The sequence below is a fragment of the Gobius niger genome (genome assembly GCF_951799975.1).
Source record: "Gobius niger genome assembly, chromosome: 2".
Taxonomy (NCBI): Eukaryota; Metazoa; Chordata; class Actinopteri; order Gobiiformes; family Gobiidae; genus Gobius; species Gobius niger.
The window spans coordinates 14,914,189-14,933,968 of NC_136853.1; the positions used below are offsets into that span (position 1 = coordinate 14,914,189).

Genomic DNA, 19,780 nt, shown 5'->3' on the forward strand with positions numbered 1-19,780 from the left:
AGTAAAAACCTACCAACCAAAAGCTTTACTAAATAATAATGCACTTCATTCCTGAATATTTTCTTAAGAAGAGAAGTGTCTGGAGAAGGGTTTGTCAAATTCACAAAGCGTTCTCAACCTCTTCACACCCCACCTTCACAGAGCGCATTTTCTCCAGTTCAGTTTTACACAAATCTAAAAGCTTCTAAATAGATCTTTTTCCTCGTATTGTTGTCGTGTTGCTGTCACTTTCTTTTTTTCATCATCACTCTTCTGTCACTTTTTCGCTGCCGTTTTGTCACTGTTTCATTGCTTTTGTTGTCGTTTTTTTTTTTGACACTTCTTTCAAGAAGCTTTTAGATTTGGGTAAAGCCAAACAGGAGAAAATGTGGTCTGTGCAGGTGGGGGTCAAGAGGTTAAGGAGGCCAGTTTCTACTTTCTAAGAGAGGTTCCCCAAATTGACAAATGTGACCCCAAGATTAAAGAACACCCCTCCCTCACATTATAATGGCAGTTACATCATTGACACACCCTCTCCACGTCCATATGGGCTTGATAAGAGCATCATCAGTGGCCAGAAGTTCTCAGTTTTACTTGAGTAAATAATTTTGAAATAAAAATACTCTTCAGAAAAAAATCACTCTGTAAGTAACAAAACCCTCGTGTGACATATATGTAAATGTATTAGTTTAAAGCAGAACTAAGTAACTCATGCCCCTAGAGGCCATAAGCGCCACTGCAGGTGTCGCAGCATGTTACGTTTTTTTACTCATTACTTGTCCGTGAGAGTAAATACTACGCTAACAGAAAAGACAAAGGAAGAGAGGGATATTGTACATCCAGTTACACAATGGAGATCATTTTTGTCACTCAAACTTTGCTGTAAATACGGTTTAAGTGGCCCACAGTTAGATTTGCCTATTAGCATGCTAGCTTCTTCTTCGTGATTCCGTTAGTGTGTATTGGGGGCATCCGACCCGGTGGCAGGGACCCTCGAATCATCCCATTAACACTTGTATTACCCCCCAGAGGGACTACAGAAAGGATTTATTAAGGTAAACAAGCTACTTAGTACTGCTTTAATTATCAAGACTTTACTGTTAGACAGATTCTTAAACATTATCTCTGGCCCGTCATACGCCAAAGCTATTGACAACACTGTTTATTGGCAACCACCATCAGATGAGGTTAGGTAGAAACTTAAGTTTAGCTAAATTGTATTGTATTGACTGCATTCCTGTTGGCAAAAGTGACTCGTCCTGACCCGACCCATACTGTGTACTCCAGTGGAAACAAGACTAATGTCCTCAGCCTTAGACAACATTTATCTACCTGTCACTGTCCCAGCAAATCAGTCATTAATTCTCCTGTCATCCCCGGCTTAAAACTCCATCTATAATACATTCATGTGTGGACAGGCCAAGGCTTTTTTTCTTTTTTTTCTTCTTCTTTTTTTTTTTCTCCATCAATCGTCCACATATACTCCTATTTTTTTCCGCTGCACTGTCAATATTGTCAGAGATCAGCATCACTAGATCCAACTTCCACCGACAAATACAAAGAAAATGCAACGTCCACACTTTGTACATGATCTTAACTCTCGATATAGCTGATACAAAGAAAACTGTATTGTGTGATTTATTGCTATATGATGTCGTAGTAACCAACCAAAATTACTGCATTTTCATTTGGTGAGATGTGCAAAGAGAATGGCCCGGACAAACAAAAAAAATGACATAAAAAAAAAGCAAGGCAAAATTACAAAAAAACATAAGCCAGCTACAATGAAGGATAAACGTGTAGAGTGGGACATTTCAAAAAACTACATTTTGCAATGACTCTCTACACCTTGATAATGCTGAACTTTACCTGTCAAGACCACGAGACAGTCCTACATTTTAAAACTAACGTCATACAAAATGGTATACATGTCTGAAGCCTTGCAACCACATTGCTGTTTGCCAAAAAGTGCAAAAATATTTACAAAAATAAGCAAAAAACATTTACAATCACAATTTGAGTCAGTTCATTTGGCAACCCAGCGGGCCCACCGACGGACATTTGGCGGGTTTGTTTCTGTTTCGCGGCCACACTGGACTGAAGACGCAAACTTTACAAACGCGGTCGCCAAAAAAACAAGCTCCTCTCGTGTCCGATGGTGTTGCCCTCACCGAAAGAACGCGTTCCCGCTGTCCGCGAAAACCTGCCCAACCACTCCAGACCGGAGATTATTGGACCGGTGTGAAAAGGCCTTTACCCAAGAAGAGATTCCAAAGCAAAAACTCCATTGAGCGGGGACTATGGGTCAGTCCTCTTGTTTTCTTTCAAAGGCAGGAGCGCTAACCAGAAAGTCATTGTGCGTCCCTAAAAGTAAGAATGTCATCATCACAATATGCTTCTTTTTCGTTTGCTGTTTTTGTTCTTTTCACTGTATCAAGGCATTTTATCCCTGCAAACGAACATACTGTATACCTCGATGGCAGGTGCTGTAATGTGAAGCTTTTAAGATAATTTACTGAATGAGTAGAGGTTTCAATAAACATACAGCAAGGCGCTTCCGATGCCCATCACATGGTGTGCAAAATAAATAACCGCCAAACAATAGGCCAAAAACATACTAATATTTATATGGACAAAATATTCCAGTTTGTCATTGGACTGCCCCCCCCACCTTTGAGTCTGCCGCTCTGTATTAAAACCCAGAGCTTTGGCATCATAGTAGTTGAGAGGGGAGCGCCCGACAGAGCGTCCACAGTGGGGCCAGCAGCCAGAATGGGTTTGGCTGTGTGCGCACCCCCAGAGGAGAGGCGCTGTCCGAGGTGCAGGCGCACACTTCATAGCCGTTCTCTGCGTGGTCTGGGTGGCCGCTGCTTTTGGCCTCGGGCTCTGGGGAGTCCGCCTGCATCTCAGTGCACTGCAGCCAGTCTTTAGCGATGGGCCGAGGGAAACCTGCCTCCGCCTCCATGTCACTGCTGGGCACGCGCCAGTACTCTTTCCCCTTGAAGAAGTACGTCGAGCCTGGGAAGAGGACAAGGGCAGAGGGTAGAGGCTTGTTTATAACGGTATTATGGAAATTCGACGGGCCAGGGCAAAATAAAACTTCAAAACACACTGAATGCAACAAAAGGTGGACTGCAGTTTCTCCCGAAGGCAGACAAAACTGCACGGACTAAAACAAAATATTAAACACATTAAACACATTGCGCTGTGCAGAATTTAAATGGCTCTGAAGGGAGGTGACAGCAGACACCGTTCTAAATCAAATCCACACTTTTTTGTTACACAAGTATCTCATGTACAGTGCCTCTCGTAAGTATTCATACACCTTGAGCTTTTGCACATTTTGTCATGTTTACAACCCTAAACATAAAGATTTTATTTAGATTTTTTTACTGAACGTTCACACACAAGTAACCTACAACTGTGAAGTGAAAGCAAAATGATACATAATTCTGTTATTTTTCAAAAAATAGAAAAGTGAAAAGTGGGGCTTGCATAAGTATTCATACAGCATTTTCTGAGTGCATTAAATTGCCTTTATAACATTCCTAATGACTCCAGAATGTTCACTCCTTGGCCTAACGGTTAAATAGAGGCCACCTGTGTGTAATCTACTCTCATTTCAGCTGTTCTTTTAGGCCCTCAGAGCTGTGGTCGGAGTGTATTGGTCACTAAACAACATCATGAAGGTCAAGGAGCACCAGAGAGGTCAGGGATAAAGCTGTGGAGAAGTTTAAAGCAGAGTTAAGTTATACAAAGATTTCCCAAGATTTAAACATCTCCCGGAGCACTGTTCAATCCATCATTCAGAAATGGAAAGAGTAAAGCACCACTGCAGACTTACCAAGACACGGCTGTTCACGTAAACTAACAAACTGAACAAGGAGAGCACTGGTAAGAAATGCAACCAAGTGCCCCAAGATAACTCTGGAGGAGCTGTGAAGTCCTGAAGAGCCAAATACAGAAACATTTTGGAGGAAAGCCTGCTGGAGTCGGCAAGAGAACTGAGGCTGGGGCAGAGATTTACCTTCCAGCAGGACAATGACCCGAAGCACAAAGATAAATCTACAATGGAATGGTTCAATAAAAACATACTAATGTGTTAGAATGGCCCAGTCAAAGTCCTGACCTAAATCCTATTGAAAATCTGTGGAATAATCTGAAAACTGCTGTTCACAAACGTTCTCCTTCTAATGTGACAGAGCTTGAGTTGTTTTTTTTATGAATGAATGGGCTAAAATGTCAGTCTCTACATGTGCAGATCTTGTACAGTCATACCCCAAAAGACTTGTGCTGTTTTTACAGCAAAAGGGGGTTCCACAAAGTATTCATTCATGCTGTATGAATACTTATGCAAGCCCCACTTTTCGGTTTTCTATTTTTTTTTTTAAATAACAGAATCATGTATCATTTTGCTTTCACTTCACAGTTGTCTGTTACTTGTGTGTGAACGTTCAGTAAAAAAAATCAAAATCAAATTTTTATGTTTAGGGTTGTAAACATGACAAAATGTGCAAAAGTTCAAGGTGTATGAATACTTTCGAGAGGCACTGTATTTGTAAGAGCAGTGAGCATTTTACATTGAAATACCAACACGGAAATCAACATGTGGTATTTGAAGCATGACTCCTGTGCAAAATGCGTTCATTTACTGCTGAGTAAAACCCTGCCACAGTGCCATGCATTCATTCACTTTGGTAAAACTATCTATTGAAGCAATCAAATGTACTTCTAATAATTTGATCTATTGCTGTTAACTTAATCTAGAGAATCTTGAGGTATAATACGTGCGACCCCCAAACTAAATGCTTTAATCGCTTTTTGAAAAGGTAATTCTCTGAGCCAGGACTGTGGATGACAGGCAGCTTATCTGAAGTACAAATAAACAGTAGTTAATATATTAAAAGCTGCCTTCTGTTGCAATTGCTTTTTGACGAAAATCTGCGCTTTGTCAATCCTCCCATTCTGCTATTATGTCACAATTATGCCGCCGATGCCCACTGCAAAATAAATTCCCTGTTTGTCTTTGGACTTTATAAATTCCACTTCTTTATTTTGCCACTCTTCCAGCGCATTCCTCAAACACTCTAGGCTTTCACTATTTGGCCTCTTTCCACAATAAAGTCGGTATTTTTTGTATTGCCTGAACATTAAGAACAAGGTCTAGCTCAAGCTATGTTAGCGCTATCTCCACCATGAGTGCTGATTCAAGGGAAAGTGGTGAAGCTCTTGATCTCACAGAGGTCTGAACAACCTTCCTGAAGTGTCCCGTGGTAATTAGGCTTTCAGGTGCTGCTCAGTGTGTTCACTGTGCACCTGCAGGTACTGAAAGGGTGCTGAAGCCTGAAGTATGCAATTTACTGAATGTTCTTATGGGGGCACATATTATTCTTCAAAATAGAAACAAGAATACAGTGGAATGCATTGAGACCCACTTTCATTCTCAGGCTTTGAACACTGCTTGAGTTGTGTGGTCTTCTGTGTTATTCTGTGTTATTTAGTTTTTAGTGGTTTTATTACATTTTTGTATTTTAGTGGTATATTGGTTTTTAGTTTCTTTAAGTATTTTTTCAGCATCTATTTATTTATTTATGTTTAACTGTGTTTATTGGCTTTTAATGTTTTATTGTTTTCAAATGGGGGGTATTATGCAAAATCGACTTTTTTATTAAATCGACTGTTATTATGTCATTCCCTCATTAATAACATGCCTGAAGTGTTGCCTTGGCACATTCACGTATTTTTGAGTAATCTGTAAAAACTCTGATGGCGGCCATTTTAGGAATAGCTTTGCCTGAGTCCTCCTAGGAACGCCCCCACCTCCTGGAGACGCCTCCGAGCTTTCGTCACCAGCCGAGTAACCAATCACTGCTCCTCAGCAGAACCCCCTCCCCACTGATGCCACAGACAGCGTGTGGAGGGGGCGTGTCTGAAAGGGTCAGAGGTTCTTAAAGAGACAGAGGCCTATTTCAAGACATTCACTACAGCCATTTTGAGAGAGCAATTTTATACAAGGCAGTTATTCTAATTTACTGCATCTACAGACCGACAGAAGGTTTTGTTTTCATTGTAGTGTGATATAGACTGGTGCAATGTGATTGAAAAAAGCACAATACCCCCTCTTTAAATCATTGTTTCTGGTTAAATTGTATTTTGAAACTCGTGTTTATGAAGTAGGCTATAGAAATAAAGTTGGATTGGATTGATTCAGACCTGCCCATAAGAAAACGTCACTACTCTGTCCTACAAAGGCAAAGTGCAGTGTCTGCCCGAATCCGTTCCGTGTATATTTACACTAATGATTGAGTATACTTTTAATACTGTATGATCAGCAATTTATCAGTTATAACCAATAACAGATTTAAAACATTAGCACAAACAGCGTCATTCAAGTGCTTTATATACAAGGGTTTGAAAAAATATATTTAGAGAGCTCTTCCGTTGGCAAAATCATTATGTTTTTTTTAGATGGTATCATGATAACAATGTTGGGAAAGTTTCATGGCTGTATTGTTTCCCATTTCAGAAAAAGACTCAATTAAGTTTGCAGTAACTACACAACTCTCCTGAATCTCTCAGTGAAACAAAGGCAGAGTAAACACACCAGTTTGAATTAGAATAATCCATGTACTTTTGCATTCATTGTATTTTCTAATTCAGAAGGAAAATGGAACACCACAAATTTTGTACTTGTTGCTAACAAAACAAGAAAAATAGAAAATACGATAATTAACTTCTTTATAAATGACATTGAATCATTTCCTGCATCAACTCAATTATAAAATACAATGAACGCAAAAGCACAAACCACAATTGAAATGCTAAGTAATAGCACAGCAAGAAGGGCCCAGGTTCTATTGTGCTTTCGTACTACTTTGTCACCCTCGAAATAAGACGTGTACAAAACGTCAGTCCTAAACAGTTTTCCTGCTCCTTTCCCACAACCTAAACTGTAAAATGATTCCTCCCTACCTCACCGACCTCCTGTAACTACACTGTCCCACTCGCTGCCTTCGCTCTGCCATCACCAACCTCCTCACTCCCATCACCCGCACTAAGCACTGGACCTTGGGGACTCATTACTAGCTTCCAATCCCTTCTCAAAACATCACCTGAATAAATCAGTTTTTTTTATTGTGTTGTGTTTAGGATGGCGACTATTTGTCTGCCCAGTCTCACCTGTTCAGAGCATCTACACTGAAGCAACCTGAACCCCAGACTGAGCACGATAGCTGCACCATGCGCGTGTACATAATGTTTGTAAAGTATGTTTAGTAGCAAATTGTACACAAAATGCCCCGGAGCCCCGTCTCAGGCGTGTAAATTGTTTTCTCAGAAAGTCCCATCGCCTTCTTATTTCTGTTAAATTCACAAAGAAGTTTGTATATTTTTTCGGGTAGTTGAAGAAACAGTGTACAGTACTCTGTATGGTAAAAATAGTGCGAGGGAGCCAAATTTAGAGAGTTTAATAACTCAAACACCTTAGAAAAGCTCTCCTTTTAATATTCAGCAGATTTACTGGCCAGCCGGTAACACGAGGCCAATCACAGCGCTCCTAGTGTGGCAATGAGAGGCGCCAATTTGACAAACGCAATCGGCCAAAACTGGTTTCACCGACCTCCACAGACCGCCGTCGACAACTGATGGTGCTGTCCACACAAAACTCAGGCACCTCGACGTCAGCCAAAACGTGACTGACCACTCCCGACTGCCGATTATCGCGTTGGTGTGAAATGGCCATTTGTGTCACTATAGCCGTTGTTTCACAGAGCACGGCTCTGCCCAGTACACGCTTGTTTTTCCACAAGACACAACCACGGTGGGTGGCACCCCCACAGGGAGCACGTGGTGCAGGTCATGATAAAAGTTTTGTAAGCCACCATGAGAGCAAATGTGGACAAATGCTGCCTACTGGTTTCATGGCTAACGCCAGGCAGCTGTGTGCGCTCGAATCATTTGGAACTGCACAGCAGCCTGGGGACCATGGCCGAAATTTTCGCATGGACTTGGGGAACAATCACAGAACGAGGAGGGACGGCAAGACGATGACGAGCTATTCGATATACGGAAGCTCGTAGTGTAGCTACGGATTTAAAAAAAAAGTTTATTCACGGATCCAACATGACAGCAGCAGACGTGGTTCTAAATAGTTTAGCTGGAAAGTTTACAGCGGGTACGTCATACGTCATCGGATACGATTGGCTGTGGCTACGTGCAGACGCATGATAGACATCCGTAGCGCCCAATAAACTGCTATGGATGACCACTACGAGAAAATGAATTGGTTGTCCCCAGACTAGCCAGGCTAGCCTACTGGTGGGGGTTATGGAATCATTCAGAGGTGCAAAGGCAAAAAAACAGAAAAGAAACCACCAAAATACGAACTATGAAGGTAAGCAACATGCTAATGTCATGCTGACACCTGCTAAAGTTGTGCAAACAGCGGATAAATGCTAATGTCGGCAAAATCCCCTTTAAGAACAGCGGTATGTTGTGAAATATTAAATTAGCATGACCTGCATGTCAATAGTGAGGGCTGTCCACTCTCTCACAGAGGCCAGTGTCTGTTGGTGCCAAAACATATACTGTACCTGATCAGACCAGTTCGGCCCTGGCATTGGGCTGAGTAGTGTCTGCCTGTAGAAAAGGGGCTCATGTAAAGCATTGTTGAGTGCACCGAATAAAACGCTATAAGTTTGATCTGAGACAGACAAAGCTTTCCTATAAATGAAGTCAAATTAGTCTTGCTTTGCATGCATCCGGCATTTTCTCCTTGACCTGACTGGAAAACTCATTCCTCATCAGCCTCCTCACCACTAGATGCCACTAAATCACAGCCATAAAGTAAACATTCCTTTGGGCTCCGAAATTAATTAGTTTGGCAAATTTGTGCTCCGCTTGAATTATTAAACAACACCCTTTTCAGCAAATCCATCATCCCCCACTGATTTTTATGCAAAACCGTCCCATTACTGTATATTTATAGTGGCTGCATTGTAATTAATCTACGTGATTATCGTCATTTTTTTAAGTGGCGCACACTTATAAAGGCTGCTAATAATGGGGAAGTGTCACCCCTACGCAGCACATCACTTCACAGGGCAATGGCTTATGCACATGAACTGGAATACCTTTCTAAAGTATGAGTTTTATAAGCACTAGACTTTTTAATGGGGGGTGAAAGAGCAATGTGTTTTACTGGCGCAGATGCACACAGGCAGTAAAGATTACGAACAAGGCAGATAGACATGCTTAAAGAATTAACACGTAGAGCCCATAAATGCCCCTGAGAAGCGCTTATAGAATGTTAGAGAGGGAGGATAGGAGGGGGACACATAACATTAATCATGCATTAAAAAAAATGAAAAATGCATTCAGTCAATTTTTATGGACATGATAAAGATGGGATTTTGAATGTACTTTATGTCCTTGAGTCTTGCATGGACAATTGCTGCAGATTTAGCCAGTTATGCTTGTGTGTGAAAGAATCTGGCATGCAACGTGACTGAAATCGGGATAAGGGCGGTATAGAGGCACAAAAACAGTCAGGCAACATCGACATGACAAACGGAATCGAGAACAATCACGCCTCGGTATCGGGACATTGTTATCAAATGTCTCTTTCTGCTGCTAAGACAAAACAAAGCGAAGCCAGGGAAACTCTGGGGTTGCTTATCGTCACTTCTCAATGTTAGAGACAATTAACAGTATTTGTATCAAAGCTTAAATGGGCAGGAAAAAAAAGTCTCTGTTATAGAATCACTAAAGTTACCAGAAAGTTAAGAAAGAAAGATGACCTTCTTTCATTCAGACTTGAACTTGAGAAATTCTGCACAGGCTTGTGGCACATTCTTAGTGAATTTCTTCTTTTGTGTTTCAGACTGTTTATCAGCTTGAGCAGAGTGAATGTTGGCCAAAAAATACATTTAAAAGGAAGTCATTGCATTTCACATGGTTAGACTAAGAACATAATTGCCTAGTCATATTTCAAGGTTTTAGCTCAGTTCAACCAAGGAAAAAGTGTGTTATTATGTATGGGGGATTAGAATGAAAACTCAATTTGTATTAAAAAAATAAATACATTGCAATCAGGCTGACGATATCGGATAAACACAATATTAAAGCACATTACAAAAATAAAAGAGGAGGATCAAGTCAAGGTGGTGAATTCAGTTTTGTGAAGAGTTGCTGCAAATGCACACTTTTAGCTTCCAACACGGTTATTTGTGTCATTAAACAGTGTAGCCTGACCCTGATAAATTCTGTTTCTATATCATTTATGTGGTTTCTCCGTCATTAAAGGGGAGGTATTATGCTTTTTTCAAGTATTTAGTAATACCAAAGACATCCTTATCACTATCTTACACTTTGTTGGTTAGAAAGTAAAATACTGATCTAAAACAGCTGAAACAAAAGATCCAGTTAATTCACTAACCTGGTCATCCGAGCCAGTGAAAATAAGCCCCTCCCACTCCCTCATCTTCTACCTCCTTTCATTGAGCAGATGTTTCAATAAAAAGTTAAAAAAATAAGCCTGCTATGCTGGAGTGAAGCTATTACCGGGTTTTTCACTGTTTTCACTTCAGGAAAAGAGGATTAAATGTTGATACGTGGGACCTCGGGAAGAGCTTTTTTTTGGGAAAAGGAGGAGTTTTTTTGGGTCAATGTGAAAGCGGTCCAGGGATCAGGCTTGAATCATAATTTTCGCCCATGGATTGGCCACCACAGAGTCCAGATCTTAAAGGGACAAGATGGAAGTTGTCATCTGTTTTACTCGCTACTGCCACCTCAGGTCTTACATGTAACTGCAGTCTCTATGTTAAGCTTGTGCATGACGGTGGAGATAGTCAGGTACGTTTTAAGTGACAGTGCCGGGTTTTAGCGGCAGTTGAGCTAAATAGGTCTGGGCTCATTCTACACACTAGGACAGGGGTCTCCAACAGGAGGTCCGCAGGCTGCACCTGGCCCGAGAGATGATTTAATCCAGGCCCCTGACTTGTACAGCACAGATTCCCGAGTATGTAAAAAACAGTAAGTCTCTAGCCCATTCATGTGCAAAGTTATGAATTTTTTAAAGGAATAACCAGAATGCCCACTGCAGCCACTAGGGGGCAGGTTAAATAAAGAAAGGAAAGATTCCATGCGTGTCCAGCAGAGGGCACTGACATAACAAGAGATCAGGATATAAACAACAAATTATAGCCACGTGGTAAATGGACAGTCTGCCCCAAGGCTTGTAAAGTGCTAAAGTGTAGCTGTTTATATGAGGCTAAAGTCAGGCTCATTAGTTATTAATTAAAAAAAGTTTCCTCAACAGTATTTTCCCAATCAAAATAGTATAAATATATATATAAATATAACATATTTTACTAGAACTTTAGTTTATGGGCCCCGGCAACACATTGCATTAGGACATTACTGGAGGAAGAAGAAGAAGAAGAAGAAGAAGAAGAAGAAGAAGAAGAAGAAGAAGAAGAAGAAGAAGAAGAAGAAGAAGAAGAAGAAGAACAAGAAGAAGAAGAAGCAGAAGAAGAAGAAGAGGAACTTTATTTATAGAGTGCCTTTCACAGACATACTCACAAAGCGCTTTACATGAGACAATTGTACATTCACTCACACACATCATTCATTCTGGCCTATTGTACATGTTTTTAGTGGTAGGGGAAACCGGAGCACCTGGAGGAAGCCTACGCAGACACGGGGAGAACCGACCTAGAGCAGGTAGGGGGTGAAAAATACATAATTTTAGCATTGTTTAATTCCGTCTACTTCTTTAACCCTATCGGGAATCTTTGGGATGTGCTGGTGAAGGGTTTGCACATTGGTCACACTCTCCCATCATCAATACAAGATCTTGGTGAAAACGTAATCATGTGAAGCTGGATCTTTTAACATTGCAAAAGCTAATTGAAACAATGCCACAGCAAAAAAAACATTAGCGTGTGTGACCTGCTTTGTGGTCAGGCAGTGTATTTAAATATTTAGCTACTGAAAAAAAACACTGTGAAAAACACAGTGTGGGTGTGGTTGGGTTGTTTTTAATCATGATTTCAGCAATCAGGCTTAATTAATGTTAAATCAGCAATAACTTGTGAAGAAAATATTGTACATTATACATAACCAATGCAATTCTCACATGGGTGTCACATGGACGGTATAGAGTCCTGGATGCCCCTCACGTAAAGATTAACTAAACAATCGAGAGGCAGAGACAATGGCCACGTTTGATGAATTCCCCTGTGGTTGGTGCGGAGTAAAGTGGCCTGATTGAGAGTGGAATATTAATGACTCGCTGTGAATGGCATTAAAAACAGCGGCACAGAAGTATTTGTAATTATATGTTCTAACTAGGCGAAGACAACCGCCTATTGGTCTTTTATTGGAACAGACAGGCCAATCCCCGAAATCTGTTGCACACTATTGCGTTTGAGGAAAATGACGTGTTTCAATGCGCACTAAGTACTGCAAATGACGTGAGGAAAGGCAAGAAAACTGTTCGTCTGAGAATATAGTCATTGACCTGTTAAAAAAAACCGTATGCACCCAAAAATTGTTAATGGAAAATTGTAGACGATTATCAAGCGGCCATCTGTAATGAGGTGTTTCAGCGTTGAGGATTTCCCCTCTCACCTCAAGGGGCAACAAACTATCATGTAGCAGAGGATTGGATTTATACTGGATTTTTCTTTTCTTTTTTGTGTCTCTGGTGCTACATGGGCTTTGTCAGGTTCAGGTTTGAGAATTTATTTCATTGATGTTTTTGTAGAATACATTGAAAGTATTTTTTTGGTTTTTAGAAATGGCTAACATCCAGTTTATTCATGCTGTATACGTTTTTAAATCTATTTTAGATCCTTTTGGAGCCAGTGAAGTGTTGGTTTGGTCAAGCTAGGTACTTGGAAGGTCAAATGAAATAAAATTTAAGGGCTCATATTATGCTAAATCAACTTAATTTCACAATGTTCCCTTTTGGAAATGTAAGTAGCGTGCTTTATTTTGTTCTCCGCACAAATCGCTCTCAGTCAGCTAGCTAATACGAAAATAAACTCTTGATAAGCTATGTCAATCGATTATCTTTCGTCATCCTGTGCTGGTGTCACGCCAGAATAGATTTTCTGTTTGACATTGGGGAATCCATTCATGTCTTAAAGATGTGTTGTTAAATTTAGTAGCTCTAATATGACTTTGTGTACCCCAACTCAAAATGGTCCTGGGTTCTGAGCGGAGTTAGCATGTTTTCCCCGTGTCGCTGTGGCTCAGGACTAACCCTCCATTTAATTTTGTTAATCCTTTTTGTTATAATTTCATAACGGCAGATAAAGCACTTTCCCTCCACCTTATCAATGAAATAGTTACATACGGCATCTCTGGAATCGGCCATATATGCTCAGGTTTGAAAACAGTTAAGGGGAGAAAAGTCTAAACTTTCTCTAATTATTCAAAAACTACTTTAACAATTCTGAATTATGAATGAAGTTTTTTCTCAATAAAAATATAAGGACATGGAGAGGAGCAAAGTTGTTCAACAGCACATAAATAATGATATGTTGCTTCATGTTTGCCGTGTGCTAATGCTAACGCTAGCTAGCACTGGCTACGACTGCCGTTTTTTTCACTTCTACTGAACAATCTGCTGTGAATAAACATCCATATAGACCGGATTTAGACTTGACTTTATTTGTTTGTTATAAATACATTTATATTTTGTCAGAAAATGACTAAAAAGAGAGAAAAGGTTTTCCCCCTTGGCGAGGCCACGCCCCCTTCTATGACGCAATGCCGTCTGTATAGATACAGACGGCATCTCTGGAATCGCCCATATATGGTCATTTTTGAAAACAGTTAAGGGGGAAAACAATTTTGAAAAAATCTAAACTTTGTCTAATTATTCAAAAACTACTGTAACAAATGCTGAATTATGAATATAGTTTCTACTAAATAAAGACATGGGGAGGAGCAAAGTGGTTCAACAGCCCATAATTACATGAATAACGGAGAATGCTAACTTCATGCTACATGCTAGCATCGGGCTAATGCTAACGGTTAGCTAGCGCTTGCTACAACTGCCGTTTTTTCACTTCTACTGAACAATCTGCTGTGAGAAAATATCCATATGGGCCCGATTTTTTTTATTTTTCTTTAGTTAAGTGTGATGAATAAGTTGATATTCCACCAGAAAATGGCTAAAAAGAGGGAAAATTGTGTTTCTCTAAAGATTCTATTTTCCCCCTCGGCGAAGCCACGCCCCCTTCTATGACAAGATGCCGCCTGTATAGGTTGTGTTCACATAACATCACATCATTCTAATGAGCCTATAGTCTATGGCGTAACTATGGAAACTGTCAAAATACAAATTTCTAGTCTTATTTTATTGATAATGTCTCTAATTCCAGGGCCAATTCACATGAACAAGAAAACTGTCACAAAGTTCAAAGTCATCTTCCATTCCGGCACACATCTAATTATTTCATCATAAAGTGGTGACAATATAACATGTGCGTGATCTTGAACAGTAGAAAGGACTTTCAGCCAAAATAATAATATCACTATCAAAAAATGATCAGGGAAAGCATTTCTTTGAAAAAACAATTTCCCCCTCATAGAGTTGTATTGGCACCTGCCCTCCAACTGAAACAGAATTCTATAACATGAATGCAACCTATAGAACAGTATGACTCACTACTGAACCTATGAACCGACCAACATTTCGCCTTTTTTACAGTTGTGTACTGAGGTAATGGGAGACCTTGGAGGTGGATAGCTCCGGGAAACAAACAGATTCTTAATTAGATAGAGCCAGGCCTGACGCACGGCTGCTGTACACCGGGTTAGCCTGCAGAATGCATGACTTTAGTACATAATAGGCTCTCACTCCACAGTATAGCGTTGTTCTCCAGACTGGTTCACCAGACTTGCTCTGATCATTTCAGCATGCAGACACAGTCTCCTCTGCAAATCAGTCATCTTCCTACTAGACGGGGCGGCTGCAAGCCATTTTGGTGCCCTCAGTAGAAGTGTTTCATGGTCCTCTCCGAAATAAAAAGGACGGGGGTAGCTCATTAATATTAAACACGCTCTCGAAACTACGCCAAAAACATTTCTAGATTGAAATCAATAGAGTTAAGATGTAACACTGCATACCATGACTGAACTCTTAGAAACCAGGGCTGTATTACTTTTTGCCTTTTTACAATCATTTTTAATATAAGAAATATCATTACCAAAGTGTCCAAAAGTACTTTAGAAAGCTGAGGAGATCTTGCGAAAACAGCTAGTCAAAAAAGCACATACGCTGGACCAGTGGTTTCTAAAAATATTTGCTGAATGACAGAGAATTCTGGGTCACCGTAACTTCACATTCACATTTTGGAATTTGAGATTGTATTAATTGAAGATGTAAGGAAGGGGCTGATACAACTCTGTGGGCGGGACACAAGTTTTGATCATAATTTGTTAGATGTAGACAAACGTTCATGATCCACAAGGGAAACGTCACAGAAGCTCAATACTCAATACTTTAAAACAATCTTAAAAGTAAATATCAAGCATTGGCTTAAATGACTTGAATTGAGGAAATGTATCTTGTTTTGAGTGGTTTACTTTGCTTGTTTGAGAACATTTCAGACCAGTTCTAGGGTAAATCTCGCTTGAAATAAGAAAGTAAAATTGCCAATGAGATAAGACCAATTTTCTTAACCCATTGGCAAAGAAAATTACCTGAAATAAGGACGAAATGTATCGAAACGAGTCAGAAACATCTCAGAACAAGTAAAATAATCTAGGACAAATGCCCAGGAACTTCTTAACAAGTCAAAACAACTAACATTTGGATTATTGTGCTCAAATCGAGATGTTTATACTGATCTAGTTAAATACTTTTTGCAGTGTAGGTATCAGTTCACTAGGGAATATGGATAATAGAGAGGTTGATGCTGAGGAAAACTCCCTGCTGCACCTCCTTTGATCCGATTTAAGGCCCTGTCATCATATCTAGTTGTTTTCCGAATGCAGACCCATGCGTGTCTGGTGGCCTCCACTGCGCGCTCTATGGATTAATAAACAGAGATTGTAGATTCACCGGCGCTGCACCGCGGTGTCTTGGGCTCTCACTGCACTGTTTGGAGCAGAAAAGGTCAGGGCTGTTGTTGGCGAGCCTAGATGCCGTACGTTACAGGCACTTTCTGGTAGACTGACTTAGAGTGTGTAATTTAAAAGTTTTGTTGTCTGGAAACTTGAGCTGCTTTTGCCTCTGAACGCGCCCCCAAAGGCAATAACTCTGGGGCGGAGTTGATTTGGTTTTACCACATCTGGGCGCTCACGGGTCAGTGATAATATTCAGTTGCGTATAAATCTGATATTTGCTCACTCTCATTGGGCTGTAATTAGGCTGTGTGTAAACAATGAGGGCTCAGTGGAATGAGAGCAACAGGCCATAACGAGTTTAGTAGATGTAATTATGAAAGATCTTTAAGCAACACTTTCTGTGCGGAGTAGGACATTGAAGTGAGAGTGCAGGCTTTTTTCACTCCTCTTTCAATCCTTTCCGTTGTGTTGATGGGATGACTGGGGGGTCTTTAATCTCCCCCTGGTGTCTCTGGCCAGAAAACCACAATTGCAACTTCGCTGCCTACGGGTCGGAGGCCCCAATACACACTAATGGAATCACGAAGAAGAAGCTAACAGGCTAATGGGCAAAGCCAACTTAAACAGTATTTACAGCCAAGTTTGAGTCACTAAAATTATCTCCATTCTGCAATTGGATGTACAATATCCCTCTCTCCCTTTGTCTTTTCTGTCAGCGTAGTATTAAATGTCACGGACAATTAATGAGTAAATAAACATAACATGCTACGACACCTGCAGTGGTGCTGAGTTACTTAGTACTGCTTTAATGTGTAAATGCGACAATTCCATTTAGGTTTCTTGTCACTGAAAGATAAAAGATGAATATGCATTTTCATATCTTCAAATAGTCTGCAGGCTGAGCTTAATCTTTAGTGTCGCTGACAGCGGCTTTCAGATGAGAGGCTAAATGTTCTGCAATTCAACTACAGCGTACAGAAGATAAAGAACCTTCATTGAAGATGAACACCTCCTGTATGACTGAGAGCCTACACAAATGTGCATTCTAATGATTTTAAATCATCCTGGCTTTGTGGGCTAAAAAGATCATAACAAAAATGAATACATCAACTTTTAAAATTGTTTCATCTTTAAATCTGTTCCCTCGGTCCTTGGTGGTGGGAACATACCGGTCACGATGTTCATGTTTATGAAGCTGCAAAGCTACGATTCACAACATTAAATTGGCACCTACATTTTTAATTTGAATACTTATGTATTTATCTTTTGCAAACACTTCACTACTTTCATTTAAGCAACAATTTGACTGAGAAATGTTTATTCTGATTGGAGTAATATTTGACCCGGAGTATTTGTACCTCTACTCAAGTAAATTAATTAAGTACTGGTAAGACCTGTCCCACTGTCCCACTGTCCCACTGTCCCACACAAACACACTCGCACAGACCTTCCCCGAACTGCAAGTTTACTTAAGTGCATTTGGGTTGTTTGGCAATAAATTATTTGTACAGCACAAAACTACTGCTGCAAGTTTAGAAATACACATATAAATACTTCACCAGACGACATATCTGTGTTCATAAAGGTAGGTCTTTTTATGTTGTAGTAAAAGACTAATATGAAATAGATAAATTAACAAATAACTATATATTAAGTAACAATTATTTTAAAGGGATAAATGATGTAGTTTTTCACAGCTGTATTGCTCATGATAGTGTTTCTTCTACTCACCGTCGGACCACCTCATGACGTCGTCCAGGTGTGGGGGCAGCCCTTTCCACAGGGAGCTGTCTTTGGGGTAGCCCTGGTCCATCCTCCTCAGGTGGTCGTCATAGCGCCAGTACAGGTTTTCCCTAAAGAGGTAGGTTTTGTCGTTGTGGAGCCAAACAAACGCAGCGTCCACTCCATCCGTGGGTAAGCCGAAGTCGCTGATTGGACGGGGGTATCCCTCCTCTACAATGTTGTCTTTGAACACCCAGTACTTCAGCCCTGAACGGGGTGGACACAAACGTTATTTAACACCAAAACAGCGAACAAAGAAAATTTAATCTGCAGCCAAGGCGTACACTAAATATAATTCTTAATTGGTTGATTTGCAGAGGTCTGTGCCAAAAAAGAACTGCTCAGGGCAAATCGCTTACAAATTCAAATTTGTGTAAATATTTCAGTCATTGCGGATGCAGCAGGTGCACAACATGCATATTAATCAAAACAACCACTGTGTCCAACATGACCTGAATTCAAGAAATAACACTGCTGCTTTCATTTATGCAAGATAATGAAGCCAGAATATTGTTTTCTGGAGCATCTTCATAAAATGGAATGGAAAGTCGGATTTAATTTGATGACCACGGCTTCACATCACAAACATGTAGAAGATGTAAGGATGATTTCAGCAGTACTTCTATACGAGTGAATATGGTCCAACACACACAATGCAGCTACCCTATATATATCTGCAATACTTTACCTTTGAAGAACACTATCTTGTGATCCCCTGGCCTCTCGTACACAGCGTCCACACTGTCCAGGTTTGGCGGAAGTCCTCTCCAGAATCTCTGGATCTGCGCCGGCCTCAGAGACACGAGATGCCTCTCCCGAGTGAGCCTCCAGAAATACTTCCCTGTGATGAAAACTCAAACTTTACCAGTCTCCTCTCTGAAACGGCCTCCTTCAACTCATACTTTACATTTGATTTATGCAACCATTTATCACACGTTGGCAATCAATTATGTCTAGTCTAATAAATGTTGCAACAGTGCTGCTAAAACAATGAACGTCGTTATATTATTTCTCGCTTCTATTGTTCAGTGGAGCTCCGCTTTGGCACAAACCGTCCATAGTGACTAATGAGCTGAGATGGTGATTTCACGCTGCACAGATAAGGCCTACGCGGCATCTCCTGTGCGACAGAAGCATTTTGTTTAGAGGACACTAGCCATGCCTGGCTCCACACATGGCTTGGTTTTCCATCGATCGCTGGTCCCTCCATAACCCTGTCCGCAGTCTCTTCAATTTATCTTCGCAACTCTCTGCTTCCGCTCGCTATAAGCTGGGATAAGTTTTCATTTAAGGCGGAATACCCCGGGTTCAGCGCTGTTTGTTGTCGTTGTTCGGGATGACAAAAGAAGTACGGCATAACCTAACGATTTTATTTTAAAAGCCCTATGTTGTGTATTATTCAGATTTGTTTTGTTTTTACTTGACTTTGGGATACCTCAGTCTCGGTATTTGATAATGTTTACATAAGGAGAACTGCTTAAGGTTTTCTTGGCAGCGTATACAAACAACAGCAGAGGGCACAAGAACTCCCGCTGCTGGCGTACAAGGAGCGAAGTAGAGGTCGACCTATATAGGTTTTTCTAAGGCTGATGCAGATCTTTGGGGACGATTATTAGCCGATACTTCGATTATTGAAAAATTAAAAAAAAATTTTTTTAAATTTTTGTTATAATTGAAATCACGATTATTCAAACGATTATTTGTTGCCTTTAAAAAAACCTCTTTATTTTATTTATATATTTATTAATTAAAAAAAAAACATGCTGAATATTTTCTGTTTTCTGAACAGTCAAAAAAGTACAAACGATTTCAAGTTTGCCTCGATTGAGGAGAGGTCTCTGTTTCCCACCTGCCCCCTGCTGGCCAGCCCTCACACCTGCACAGCTCTGTTTGTTTTTATGTCAGGCAAAAGCATGAGCCATGGCACGTGAAATGC

General features: G+C 40.4%; 1 protein-coding gene and 1 long non-coding RNA gene across 2 annotated transcripts in view; one reads left to right on the forward strand and one right to left on the reverse strand.

The window, feature by feature from the left end:
* The first annotated feature begins 234 nt into the window (after positions 1-234).
* The window catches only part of LOC306983004, a 229,416-nt gene continuing 209,870 nt past the window's right edge, over positions 235-19,780 (forward strand). Inside the window, exon 1 of the long non-coding RNA XR_013794249.1 lies at positions 235-733. This is a non-coding gene — a long non-coding RNA (uncharacterized lncRNA). The remainder of the gene's footprint in view (positions 734-19,780) is intronic.
* Positions 2,437-19,780, reverse strand: part of mmp17a (matrix metallopeptidase 17a) — a 155,271-nt gene continuing 137,927 nt past the window's right edge. The window contains exons 8-10 of the mRNA XM_079582607.1: positions 18,533-18,685; positions 17,794-18,051; positions 2,437-2,997 (exon numbers count right to left, since the gene is read on the reverse strand). Coding sequence (XP_079438733.1) covers positions 2,693-2,997; positions 17,794-18,051; positions 18,533-18,685 — 716 coding nt within the window. The 3' untranslated portion in view covers positions 2,437-2,692. The remainder of the gene's footprint in view (positions 2,998-17,793; positions 18,052-18,532; positions 18,686-19,780) is intronic.